General features: G+C 61.3%; 1 protein-coding gene across 3 annotated transcripts; it reads right to left on the reverse strand.

Annotated features, from left to right (window-relative positions):
- Window positions 1-156: 156 nt before the first annotated feature.
- On the reverse strand, window positions 157-4,915 carry LOC112060737 (retinoic acid receptor responder protein 2-like). Of its 3 annotated transcripts, none has more exons than XR_010599064.1 (5): window positions 4,648-4,870; window positions 2,501-2,605; window positions 1,794-1,898; window positions 1,206-1,368; window positions 157-386 (listed from the first exon to the last, which is right to left on the reverse strand). XR_010599064.1 is itself a non-coding variant. In XM_065586662.1 (5 exons), exons 1-4 carry the CDS (start codon window positions 4,807-4,809, stop codon window positions 1,264-1,266), a joined length of 477 nt encoding a protein of 158 aa, XP_065442734.1. In that variant the 5' UTR covers window positions 4,810-4,915; the 3' UTR covers window positions 157-386; window positions 1,242-1,263. The 3 variants fall into 3 exon arrangements, 2 of the variants coding, with proteins under 2 accessions (XP_065442734.1, XP_065442735.1); XM_065586662.1 differs by having other exon boundaries at window positions 1,242-1,368; window positions 4,648-4,915; XM_065586663.1 differs by having other exon boundaries at window positions 1,224-1,368.
- Window positions 4,916-12,463: the final 7,548 nt, after the last annotated feature.

A 12,463-nucleotide genomic window follows, 5' to 3' on the forward strand; every position in this document is an offset into this window, starting at 1 on the left:
GGGCTGCCCGGCCACGGCAGGCAGGAGACGATGCGCTGGAGCAGACGACCCATGGGGGCAATCCGGGGCAGCGGGAGCAGGCCCAGCATATCCCCCTGACCCGAGAAATACCCTGGGGGGCCCACTGGGCAGCCCCTCTGAATAACAGCACAGCCCTTCCGAAGTGGGGCTCTGGCTTTATTGGGGATGAACAGCCGGGCGATGGAGCTGAGCGAGGCGGGGGTGGGGGGAAGGAGCAGCAGGATCCGTTGGCCAGGCAGCTCTGCCCGGCCTGGTGCTGGAGCGGGCGCAGTGTCTGACGGGCAGGGGTGGTAGCCGGGTCTCCGCTGGGCAGCGCCGATAGCAGCGTCCTTCCACGGGTGGGGGGCGCCAGAGATGCCCCCGCCCTGGCCAGGGGAAGAGAAGACGCCATGGGGTTAGCATTGCGGCTGGGGGCTCTGGGGGATCCCCACCCCACTGCTCTCCAGGCTGGGTTCGTTTCTAAGATTGGAGGAGGCGTCCGCCCCGCGTCAGAGCAGCCGAGTGGTTCACGTTCGCAGAGAGCCAAGCTGTGGCCCTGGGGAGCGGCTGCCTGGGGCAGGAGCGAGGGCACCCCTTCCGCACCCAGGGGCCCGCAGGCATGCCCGCCGGCTGGCACTCCGGCCCCCATGGGGGTGCTCTGAGCTCAGCTCCGAGGGCACACCCGTCCGTCTGTCACAGACCGTGATGTTCCAGCCTGCGCTGCTCCGGGGCCCATTTGCTCCTTGGCCTCTGCTGGGGCTGCCAGCCAGCGGGCGACGGGGGGGGGGGGGGGGGGGGGGGGCTTGGTTGTGACCTGGACCCACCCCCAAGGACTCACTCGAGCCCAGCAAACTCACTGCTCCACAGCCAGCGAGCAGCGCCCAGACCGGAACACTTGCTCACCGCTGCCTTGGGTGAGCCCGAGTCTCTGCAGCCGAGGCCGGACCCCGGAAACCCCTGCCCCATTGGTGCCTGCCCTTGGTCCCCCTTGGGGGCGCTGGACACGCCCCCTCCCGCTATGGTGCAACTTGGCGCCCTCTGCTGGGCTGTGGGATCAGCCCCTGGGGAGAGCAGTGGGTCAAAGGGCATCAGTCCCAAGGGGAGCGGGCACAGAGCGCTCTGCAGGGGGGCTCGGCCGGAGGGGGGAGATATCTGCTGCCCAGCCCAGAGCCCCCGAAGGGAACCATGAGCAGCCCAGCCCCCACCTGGTCCCAGGGCCTTGCCTGAGGTGCCCGTCCTACCATGCTGTGGATGTGGAGGTGGCTAGGACGGCAGCTCTTTGGAGAAGCCATACATGCCGATACGGTGGCGCACTTCGCCCATCTCCTGCACAGTCCTGCACTCCTCCTCCTGTCTCATCTCCATCTCCTGCAGGGGCAGAGGCGTCAGGTCACAGGGTGGCCACGGTTCCGGCCAGGGAGCTGGTGCGGATCCAGCCCCAAGCAGCACCCCGGGGGCATGGGCTGGGCCCAGCGCTGTTGGCACCATCAGTCTGCACAGAGCATGGAACCGCTGAGCCTCGGTGCTCACGTGCTGCATGCATGTGCCTGTCTGTGTGTATGTCGTGAGCATGTGCATGTCCTGGCATCTACCAGGAGCACAGGTGTCTGTCCATCCCCTGTGCGCAGACCCATGCTGCACCTGGGAGTGGGACCTGGGGGGTGGAATGGCCCAGCTGCGCCTGGCCTCACCCAGCACAGCTCCCAGGCCCCTTGCCGACATGTCGGATTTTCCCAGCACCTGCTCCCAGGAGAGCGGCTCTGCGCCCGATCCCTGCCCGCGGGCGCACTCACCTTCTCAGGCTGCTGCTTCTCCATCCTGCAGTGCGTGTAGCTACCCAGCACCTTTCCCCCGCTGCGGGAGTCAAACTTGACACAAGCCAGGCAGATCTGCTTCCTCTGAGGAGAGAGGGACCAAGTGAAGCCTCCAGCCCCGTGGGCAGCGCCCGGGGGCTGCCGAGAACATGCAGCAGCTCTGCCCCGCCAGCTCCCCCTGCTGCACGTGTCCCCAGGGCCGTCTGTGCCCCTCCCTCACCGCGGGGGATGTTCCCCCTCGCACCCGCAGGTCGGTGCACCCCCCCCCCCGCACCCCTGCCCCAATCCTTGTAGGTGCTGCGCTCCCCAGTCTGTGTCCCTCGCACAGCCAGAGCCACATGGTGACTTGTCCCTGGGGAGTCCCTGGCAGAGCAGGGACCGGAGCCCAGCACCTTGCCCCGCGGGCAGCCGCCTCCAGCCCCCACCATGCAGCTGAGCTCCCCTGCTCCGCGCACACTCAGCCGCGTGCCAGCGCTCAGCCCCTCCCTGCCGCTCGCACGCTCCCTCGCTCTGCACTCCTCCCTGGGGCCCGGCGGAGCTGGGGGCTGCCCCCCACCTCATTCCCGGGTCGGGGAGAGCGTCACCGCAACCCCGCTCCCCGGTGGAGGGGGAGGAAATGACCCTCCAGAGCAGTGACCCAGCCCCACGGACAGACAGAGGTCGGAGGCGGCTGGCCCCTCGCTCACCCCTCTGCGGTTGAAGGCGCAGTCCTGTCTGCTCCCCGGCTGGTTCCGGCACTGGGTCTGCTGGATCCTGACCCGCAGCCGCACAAAGGGCCCCGCCGGATACTCCTGGAACCAAAGAGAAACCAGGTGTCACGGAGTGTGGGGGAGATACGGCCCTGCACCCCCGGCTCCCTGCGATTCACCATGACTCTCAGCCAGCCAGTAAAGCAGAAGGTTTATTTAGACGACAGGAATACAGTCCAAGACAGGTCTTGCAGGCACTGACAACAGGGACCCCCTCAGTTAGGTCCATCTGGAGGGAGGGGGGAAGGGAGACCAGAGCCCTGTTGGGGAACCAGAGCCCATCTGGGCTCCTCTCCATTTCCCCAGCCAGCTCCAAACTGAAACTCCCTCCAGCGCTCTTACTTCACCTTCCCCCGGCTCCTCCCCCAGCCTTTGTCCATTTCCCGGGCAAAGGTGTTACCTGGCCCCAGACCCCTCCTGGGGTCTCATGTTACATGCTCAGGTATCTTCCCTCAAGGCCAGTCTCCCATCCCCCATGCAGACAGCCCCTGCAACCTTCCCAGGTCAATACTCCCCACTCAGGACTCAGACCACATTAAGAACAGTCCCAGATCGTCACACCAGGGTCAGCAAAGCGCCGCTGGCAGCTCCTGCGAGAGCCCCGGGCTCCCTCTGCCGAGGGGGGTGGAGGCTCCCCGGGACGCGCAGGGCCCTGAGGAAACGCCCTGCGTGCTAAGGGGACTGTGCATTGCTCATGTGACTAGCCAGTGCTCGGGTGCGCTGGAGACTCCAGCCCAGCACAGAGCCAGGGGCCTGGGCACGCGGCCTGCACCAACCAGCCGCCTCTGGGATACAGCCTCACTCACCCGCCATGGCGCGACCCTGTGAGGGGCAGTGTCACCCCAGGCGACGGAGGGGCTGGTAGAGACTCCCTCTGCCTCGTGCCGCTCCCGGCCCCCAAGTCTGACAGGACGTCCAACGCGCCCGCGCCCATGAGCAGCGGTGTCCGCAGAGGAGCCTGGGAGAAGCCCCTGAGCGCCCCGCGGCCTGTGCTGGAGTGTGGGGGGTTCGCCCCACGCCGCAGCAGCCGGGAAGGGGCCAACGGCTGGTGGGTTACGTCTCCGGGGGGGCCGAGGGGCACAGCCGGGAGGAAAAGCTGCCACCGGAGAGGCCGGGCACTGTGGGCAGCCAGCCCGAGCTCGGCCGCAGCGTGGGAGGAAGGTCCAGCAGGCCCTGGAGCGCCCGGGAGAGCGGGTGACAGCCCAGGGAGGGGCAGCGAGGGATTGTGAGCAGCACCAGCAGCTGCCAATGCGCAGCCCTGGACTGGACCCCAGGGGAGCGGGTGGGCTTGGGGTCCCCCCTCAGGAGGGGGAGGGGCGGGGCGAGCCTGGGGAGCAAAGGGGCGGGGCTACTGGGACGTCACCACTCCTAGACCCCCGGCAGTGCCCCGCACCCTGTGCTTGCCGCTGGCTGCCCCCTCTGGGGGGCCGGGCACAGTTCATGTGTAGCTGAGCTCTGCAGGGCAATGCCCATTCGCCTCTGACAAGGCTGGCCAGGTGCCCGCAGCCCAGCCTAGCTCCCCCGGGCCAGGACGCTGAGCCCCGTTAGCTGGAACCAGCTCTCCCGACCGATGCCCGCCTCGCGCTGCCTGCGGGGCCGTGAGCAGCTCCGCGGGGCCAGGCTCCGTCCTGCTTTCCCCATTCTGGTTGCGCAGAGCCCTGGCCGCCCTGCCCTCTCCCCTAGCCGGCCTTGTCCCCCCAGGCGATGCACGACGCATGGGCCACTGGGAGTGTTGAGCATGGCTGTGTCTGCACCAAGCTCTGCAGAGCTCCAGTTCATCCCCAGGCCCCTGCCCACCGCCATCCACCCCCCTCCCTGTACCCAAACCCAGTCCTCCCCACAGCTCCCCTTCCCTGCCCCCAGCCAGTCTCTGCAGACCTCCTCCGTCCTCACCCATGGGCACTGTGTACTCCCACCGCAAACCCACCCAGAGGGGCTCTCAGCCATGAGAGTCCCACGTTCCTTTCGTCCCACAGGCTGGGTAGACAGGAATCGCTTCCCCCATCACTGCGAAGCAGCCACCTCTGGGGAGGGACTCAGCAGCTCAGCGCACAGCAACGCGTCGCCGGCTCTCACGCACTCACTGTTTCAGTGACGTCTTCCACGGCCTGTTTCTTGTACACCCATCGCACCAATTTCTTGTGAAAATCCTCCAGCACCAAGTCCACCACCCTCTCCTGCAGCGTCAATTCACTAGCCGCAGCCAGGGCCACCAAGCCCAAGCCCAGAACTAGCAGCCCCTTCATCTGTGCGGGTGGCGAATGGATCCCAGGGAGCCGTCTGCCCCTCTCCCCCACCCCAAGAACTCCCCTCTGTTGATCTTAGTCTTCCATTAACTAATTCCCCAGAAGCTGCCCTACTCCTCCCTCTGCCCCGGCCAGCACCCTGCCCATTGCAATCTCGGTCATCGATTTGTTGTCGGGAGCTGCTGGAGAGAGGCAGGCAAAGTTGGCACAGCCCGGCCGTGGGGTGGGGCAGGAGGGAGGGCGAGCCAGGGGAACGGGATGCCCAGTTCCTGGTGGTCTGGAAGCTCTGTCCTGTGGCTGGTCACTAAACCCATCTCGCCTCTAGGGCCGGATTGAACGAGCCCATCGGTGCTGCAGCCGCAGGTCCCTGGAGCCAGAGCACATCCTTTCTTGGCTCCTCTTCCCGGCTGTGTCCGGGGGAAGCTCTGCACGCCCTGCGGGTCACCGCAATGCAGAGACCCACCGCCCTGCCAGCTCGCCCCACACCCAGCCCCCATGTGACCAGGGACAGGGGTGTGTTTGGGGTGGGGGAGGGGACGCTCAGGAGGTAGGATGGGAAGAGACTCACAGAGGTTCAGCTTCTGCGTCCCGTTGCTCCCGGCCTGGTGCTGGGACCCCCCCGGGCTGGCTCCTCCTCACAGCCCTTTGCAATCCAGGGGCATCGCCCAGCGCAGGGCACCGGGGCAGCGCATACTGAGTGAGGGGGGGCGGGGTCACGTCACGGTCACTATCCCTGCAGCCCAGCGAGCGAATGGCAGAGAAAGGAACCGAACTCCCAGACCCGAGGCCGTCCCTCCGTCCCTCTTCCCAACGGGCGCCCCGAGCTCTGAGAGCTGCAGGGGTTCTGGCTCTAGGGGCGCTGCCCACAGGGGGCTCCGCAGGCTTTCCCCACCCCCGCCCTGTGACGAGAACGGAGCTCAGAGCAAAGCGTGGGCAGGTCCCACTGAGTCCATCTTGCTCCCTACAAGCTGGGGAACCGGGCTGTGTCCGTCCCTGGCGCTGGCTCTCCCAGCCCCCACGGCTGGATCAGTTTGTATGTCCATTCTGGTCGCTACGTTTTATCGGAAACCTGACAGATGTTCCACCCCGAGAGAGCAGCCGTGTGGCGGAGCGGAACCTTTCCCAGGCAGGCAGGGGCCCCGTGGCATCGGGTCACTGGCTGGGAGGGCAGGTGGATTAGGCAACAGAGGAACAGAGAGCAGGGGTTGGAAATGCTGAAGGTTGAGCTGGTTTGAAGTTCAGTGTTTCTCCGAATGATTCGAAGAGTTGAATTCTCAGCACAGAGTCTGAGCGCTTGGGGAGGGCGGGGGCAGCGGAGATACTTCTCCTTAGATACTGAAGCCAGCTGTTCCCTGCTCTGTGCCTCACCCACGCCCCTAACCGTAGCCTGCCCCCCCAGCCCCTGATCCCACTTTCTCCCTGCCAACCAGACTCAACCCTCGCGCTGCTCTTCTAATCCTTCGTAAAGTACTTAAAGTACTCTCCTCCCGCCTTCAAAGTGTTCCGAGCCGACCTCCTCTCTCCGGGCCCCACTCCACACTGCCACCAAACCAATCTAGCCCCCAGATGTGCTCCCAGCTGATTCCCTGGCCCCTGGCCGGGTTGAAAGAGAGGCAGGGGGAGGGTGACTGCACAGGGAGTACAGCCGGGGAATCAGGGAGCATTTCTAAAGCTAGCCCAGTACAGTTAAAGTGGGGCTGGGTGCATGGGCGACAGGTTTGTATCATTTTTGGTGGTGCCCAGAACGGGTAAGAGCAGAGCCGTCCTGTCTACAGGGGCCTGGCACCAGCAGAAGCGAGTGACCTGGCCCCAGCCGGCCCCGCCCTGCTCCCGGCATCGCTTGGGGGAGGGGACGGAAGCCGGAAAGAGGCGGGGCGGTGGTTTGGGGGAAGGGGCGGAGTAGAGGTGAGGAGGGGGCGGAGTAGAGGTGAGGAGGGGGCGGAGCAGTGGCGAGAAGAGCTGGGGGGGGCGGAGGTTTGGGGGAAGGAGTGGAGTAGAGGTGAGGAGGGGGCGGAGCAGTGGCGAGAAGAGCTGGGGGGGAGGAGGTTTGGGGGAAGGAGTGGAGTAGAGGTGAGGAGGGGGCGGAGCAGGGGCGAGAAGAGCGGGGGGGGCGGAGTAGAGGTGAGGAGGGGGCGGGGTAGAGTTGAGGAGGGGGCAGAGCAGGGGCGAGAAGAGCCGGGGGGGCGGAGGTTTGGGGGAAGGAGTGGAGTAGAGGTGAGGAGGGGGCAGAGCAGGGGCGAGAAGAGCCGGGGGGGCGGAGGTTTGGGGGAAGGAGTGGAGTAGAGGTGAGGAGGCGGCGGAGCAGGGGTGAGAAGAGCCGGGGGGGCGGAGGTTTGGGGGAAGGAGTGGAGTAGAGGTGAGGAGGCGGCGGAGCAGGGGTGAGAAGAGCCGGGGGGGCGGAGGTTTGGGGGAAGGAGTGGAGTAGAGGTGAGGAGGGGGGCAGAGCAGTGGCGAGAAGAGCCGGGGGGGCGGAGGTTTGGGGGAAGGGGTGGAGTAGAGGTGAGGAGGGGGCGGAGTAGAGGTGAGGAGGGGGGCGGAGCAGGGGCGAGAAGAGCCGGGGGGGGGCGGAGGTTTGGGGGAAGGAGTGGAGTAGAGGTGAGGAGGGGGCGGAGTAGAGGTGAGGAGGGGGCGGAGCAGGGGCGAGAAGAGCCGGGGGGGGCGGAGGTTTGGGGGAAGGGGCGGAGTAGAGGTGAGGAGGGGGGCAGAGCAGTGGCGAGAAGAGCCGGGGGGGCGGAGGTTTGGGGGAAGGAGTGGAGTAGAGGTGAGGAGGGGGCGGAGCAGGGGCGAGAAGAGCCGGGGAGGGCAGAGGTTTGGGGGAAGGAGTGGGGACTGGGCGGAGCAGGGCAGGCTGGGGCCGGGTCACTTGCTGCTGCCAGCGCCAGGTTCCCCGCTACCCCGCAGGCTGCCCTGGACCCTGCATCCCCCTGAAGCACGGGGCCCCCCGAAGCATGGGGCCAGGAGAGGCTGCCCCGGTCCATCCTATGGACAGGACGGCTCTGAAAATATCAGCCCAAACACTGGTGGAGCCGGGCCCACGTTGCTGAATATTGGTGGAGCACGGGCACCGCAGGCCCATCGAACTCGCCGCCTATGGCTGGAGGCTTTGATTGAAATGTATTAGCTGTTTGTGCCCCTAGTATCACCACCACAGGTGCAGACTTCAAACGGACACGTAAAAAACATCCACAGGGGATCCGGAGACTTTCTCCCCACTCGGGCTGGAGCTCAGGTCTCTGTGACTTGTGGAGCACCTGAATGGCATTACTGACGCCCAAGCAGAGTGGGGATTTGCAACCCTCACACCTGGGGCGGGAGGCTAGTGGGTTAGAAGGTGTGTGGGGGTGGGGCAGGAAATAATACTTGGGACTCCTGGTTTCTATTTCTAGTGTTGCCAATGCTCCCGATGTCATTGAGTTTCACACTAGCTGGTGGATTTTGTTAAAGCCCCAGCTCCTGGAGCTGTGGAAGCAGAGAAAGAACTGACAGGAAGGGGATTGCAATGCATGACAGTTCGTTAGCAAGAGTCAGGCTAACTGTAACCCTAATAACGCGAGATTTGTAGAAGCGAGGATTGTGTGAGGCGAGTGGGAAAGAACTGTGTGAGAAGTTGCTGCGACCTTGTGTAGATAATATGGAATGTAGACTAAGAGTCTACATTAGTGAGCAAAACAAGATATCAGAATGACCTATGTATAAACAAAACGCAGCTGTTGCTCATTATTGTAACAAAAGGTATAAACGCTTGCTGTAATTATTTACCTGTTGAGGGACCTGCCTAGCTCTCTCCCTCTATGCAACTGATAGAGAGAAAATAAAGTATCTGACTTGCTGTACCCAACCAAAGAGTGAGAACTCTGTTATTCTCCGACAGAGCCATGTTATTACATGAGAATCTCAGCTTTCATTTCAGAAAAAAAGTAAGTTTCTAGTCCTCACCATTGCAGAGAAAAGCTGGAAAACACGACCCGCGTGCACCCTAAAAGCTCAGAAATGAGATGGCAAATAAAAGAGCACATTTATTATTTCAAAATATATTCCCATGATATTTAAGCCAATCCCATGCCTGGGGGTGCCTGACTCACGTTTTAGAATGCTTGGGGTGATAACAGGGGGATCCCCGCCACTGGGAGTGAAGAGGGTTAGAACTAGGGTTGCCAACTTTCCAATTTCTGAAAACTGGACACCACTGCTCTGCCCCCTGCCCCTGAGGCGCCGCCCCCTGCTCCAAAGTCCTGCCCTCCACTCACTCATCCCCTCCCGCCCAGCTGGGGGACTGCCACATTCTTCCACCCCACTAGTTACCTATGGGGGGCAGGAGAGGCTCTCTCCATAGGCCACTCACTCAGGTCACACAAGAAGTCTGTGAAGGAGCTGGGAATAGAATCCAGGAGTCCTGGCTCCAGCTCCCTGCTCTAACCACAAAACATCATTCCCCTCTCTGAGCCAGGAATAGAGCTCAGGAGCCCTGAGTCCCAGCCCCCCTCTAACCCACTAGCCTCCACTCCCCTCCCAGAGCAGGGGATGGAACCCAGGAGTCCTGGCTCCAGCCCCCCTGCTCTAACCACTACTCTCCATGCCCCTCCCAGAGCCCGGGAGAGAACCCAGGAGTCCTGACTCTCAGCTCTCCCCTCCAGCACCGAGGCAAGGATGGTCCTAAACACACCCAGGCATCCCGTGTCTGTTGGGGTCCATGGAACAGGGGGAGGGGGCTGCTTGCTTCCGTCTGGGGAACTTGCCCCATTGTTTGTAGCTGACCCCTGGAAGCCGTGACCCGCTAACACCCGCTAACCCTAGCAGGCTGAAGAAAACTTACATGGAACAGAAATATTGGTTCCGGGGTCTCCCTCTTCTCCCGAGGTGTTTAAGGAGCCTCCGCTCCTGGTTCCTACGCACCCCACGGTGAGGGGCTCTTGGGGCCCTGGCTCCTGGGCTACCTCAGCTGCGGCTGGGGTAGTCTGGCTGCAAAGTGCCAGAGAGAGCGGGCGCCCGAGTTCCCAGGGAGCGGCGCTGGGGGGTGGCCAGGCTCCTACCTGGGTGGTGATTGCGCCATGTGTGGAGCTGGGATTGGCAGCCCAGCCTGGCAATTCAGGGGAAGTGGTCCCATGCGACGTGCCAAGCCCAGGCCCCTCTGCAGCCAGTGGGGTGCGAGCAGAGACTGGCCAGGGGTTGCTCTCCTAACGGCTCCTCTCCCAACATTCACGCCCAGCAGGTAGCAGGTTGCCCCCTTCCTTCCCACGAGGGTTGCCAGGCATCCGATTTTCAACCAGAACACCCCGTTGAAAAGGGACCCTGGTGGCTCCGGCTGTTAATAGTCCGGTTTGCAGGGAACCGCAGCCAATGGGAGCTCCAGGGGTGGCACCTGCAGATGAGGGCAGCACGCAAAGACCCCTGGACACCCCTGGGCCAAGTGGCTGCAGGGACATGCTGGCTGCTTCCAGGAGCCGCCTGAGGTAAGTGCCACCCCGAGCCTGCACCCCTCACTCCCTCCTGTGCCCCATCACCCTGCCCCAGCCCTGAGCCCCCTCCCACACTCTGAACCCCTCGGCCCCAGCCCAATGAAAATCTAAAGTGAGACAGCAAGGTGGGGGGGATGGAGTGAGTGGGAGGCAGGGGCAAGACAAGGGTGTTCAGTTTTGTGTGATTAGAAAGTTGGCAATCCGCCACCGCTCCGGTGTGCTCGGAGCTTGCCCTCCCCTCGCCCACTCTGCTTGCAGCATTGGCACGAACCTGCGGGCGCTCCCCAGCCCCAGGCCGGCCCCCTCCTCAGCCGGAGCTACATCCCCATGTAGTAAGAGGAGGCCCTGAGATATAAACCTTGGTATCAGAGGCCCAGTATGAGGCCTAAGGCCTGAACCAAAGTAATGGTCAAGACTTTGCTAACATAAAGCAAAGTTAAGCTGTGAGCCAGAGGCAGGCCCTGCTCACAGAAGCTGGCAAGGAAAGGGCTGATGTTGCATAAATATATATTCATTTAGCATAGTTACAGTATAAACATGGTACCAAGATACACTATACCGGAACATTCCACAGATAACAGGGAACAGGCCAACCCATCCCAATGACAGGGGCAAAAGGGTAAAATGATGGATTGAGTTGTTTTGATCGAACCAACATGTACAAGGTGAGAGGCGGCACCTTATTACGTAGAGGGGTCGTACCTTGTTACGTGGAGGGGTTGCACCTCAATACGTCAGGAGTGATGTGTAGCTTGTTTGTACCTGTGTATAAGAATGTGTCCCTGGGGTGGTGTCTTTGTCCAGCTGAGGGGGCAGTGGAAAGTCCCGCCACTGAGCTGAGTCCATTGCCGAGCGGTACTTTCTAGCAGTATGCCCGGTAGACTAAGTAATCTACGGGGAACTGAAATTGTGTCAGGGTCGCAATAAACCTGGCCGAGGTGCCTTTGTACCTTACTAGACTCTGTGGTTATTGGGGGTTCTCGTCGGGTTTGCTGTGTCAGCTATCTGCGCAGAGCTGGGGCAGCACACAGAGGGAACACACGCACGCAGCCAAGTGATATCAACAGGAGAAAGCAGAAGCACCACACCGGTAGCATCTCACAACACTGGTGACCCCGACCGCTGATCTGGTGAGTAAACAAAACTGCCGTGGTAAGAATCGCTATCTAACATGGCAGTAAACCTCGAGCTAGGGAACCCCCTTATTCCCTCCCTCATGATCCCCACGGAGTTTGATAACTCTTGGACCCGCTGGATTGCCAGTAAAGGGGGGTCCATATGAATTTAAAAAAGAGAGTGGGGAAACATGGACTGGCTTATGTAGAGCGATGGTAGAAACCGAAGCTCTGAGAAACAGTAATAAGAGTAAAAAAGCAAGAATTTTGAAACTCATGTCTCTGGCAGTGAGACGGCTCAGACAGCATGCTGGAATGCTGGTCAAACAAGTCACAGAAAAAACAGGAGGAGTAGAAGAGGTAACCCGGGCAGTTGAGCACTGGAAAGCCCAGGCTCTGTTAGCACGGCAACAGGCGGTCCAAACTCATGATATGCTCGAGCAAGTAAAGCAGGAAAATAAAAAATTGGAAACAGCTGTAGAAAACCTGCAGAAGCAAAAAGTGCCGTCCCTTGTTATAAATATTGGTGGTAAACAGCAGGCTTCAGGTAGCTCCCCTGTGCCTGAAGAATGGGGACAGAAGTGGAAAAAGGTGGTCCTAGTAAAACTAAAAGATGAAACGGGGTCCACTGCATTGCAACCACCACCTTATGCTAAAAGCCAGGTTCCAGTTAAACTTAAACTGAGACCTAGACTGGTGCCTGTCAGAACAGGACAAGTAAGTGCACAGAGGGAAAGAAGAACAGGAGTACTTGTGGCACCTTGGAGACTAAAGCTTTCGTGGACTACAGCCCACTTCTTCGGATGCATATGGAATGGAACATATATTGAGGAGATATATATACACACATACAGAGGGAAAGAGTAGCACATAATACTTTCACAGAATTGGTAAATCAGATGAAGGAAAATATGGAACAGTTCACAGAGCACATTAGGAGACAGGAGCTGCGACTCGATCGCAGGGGAGTAAATAAAAAAACATTTCAAAGTATAAAACCAAAATTAAGTGGGTTAACACCTAGAATTGATGCATTAACACATGGATTTGCCCAAAACCAGTTAACTGCAGCAAAAAAGGGCA

Source organism: Chrysemys picta, chromosome 2 (genome assembly GCF_011386835.1).
Source record: "Chrysemys picta bellii isolate R12L10 chromosome 2, ASM1138683v2, whole genome shotgun sequence".
Classification (NCBI taxonomy): Eukaryota; Metazoa; Chordata; order Testudines; family Emydidae; genus Chrysemys; species Chrysemys picta.

What these genes read in the sequence shown, in the direction of transcription:
- LOC112060737 (XM_065586662.1), bottom strand. Translation starts at nt 4,809, where the DNA reads ATGAAGGGGCTGCTAGTTCTGGGCTTGGGCTTGGTGGCCCTGGCTGCG. An exon ending in GCGCCTTCAACCGCAGAGGG is followed by an intron (nt 1,899 to 2,500) that starts GTGAGCGAGGGG and finishes CTCTCTCCTCAG; the next exon opens with AGGAAGCAGATCTGCCTGGC. An exon ending in AGAAGCAGCAGCCTGAGAAG is followed by an intron (nt 1,369 to 1,793) that starts GTGAGTGCGCCC and finishes CTGCCCCTGCAG; the next exon opens with GAGATGGAGATGAGACAGGA.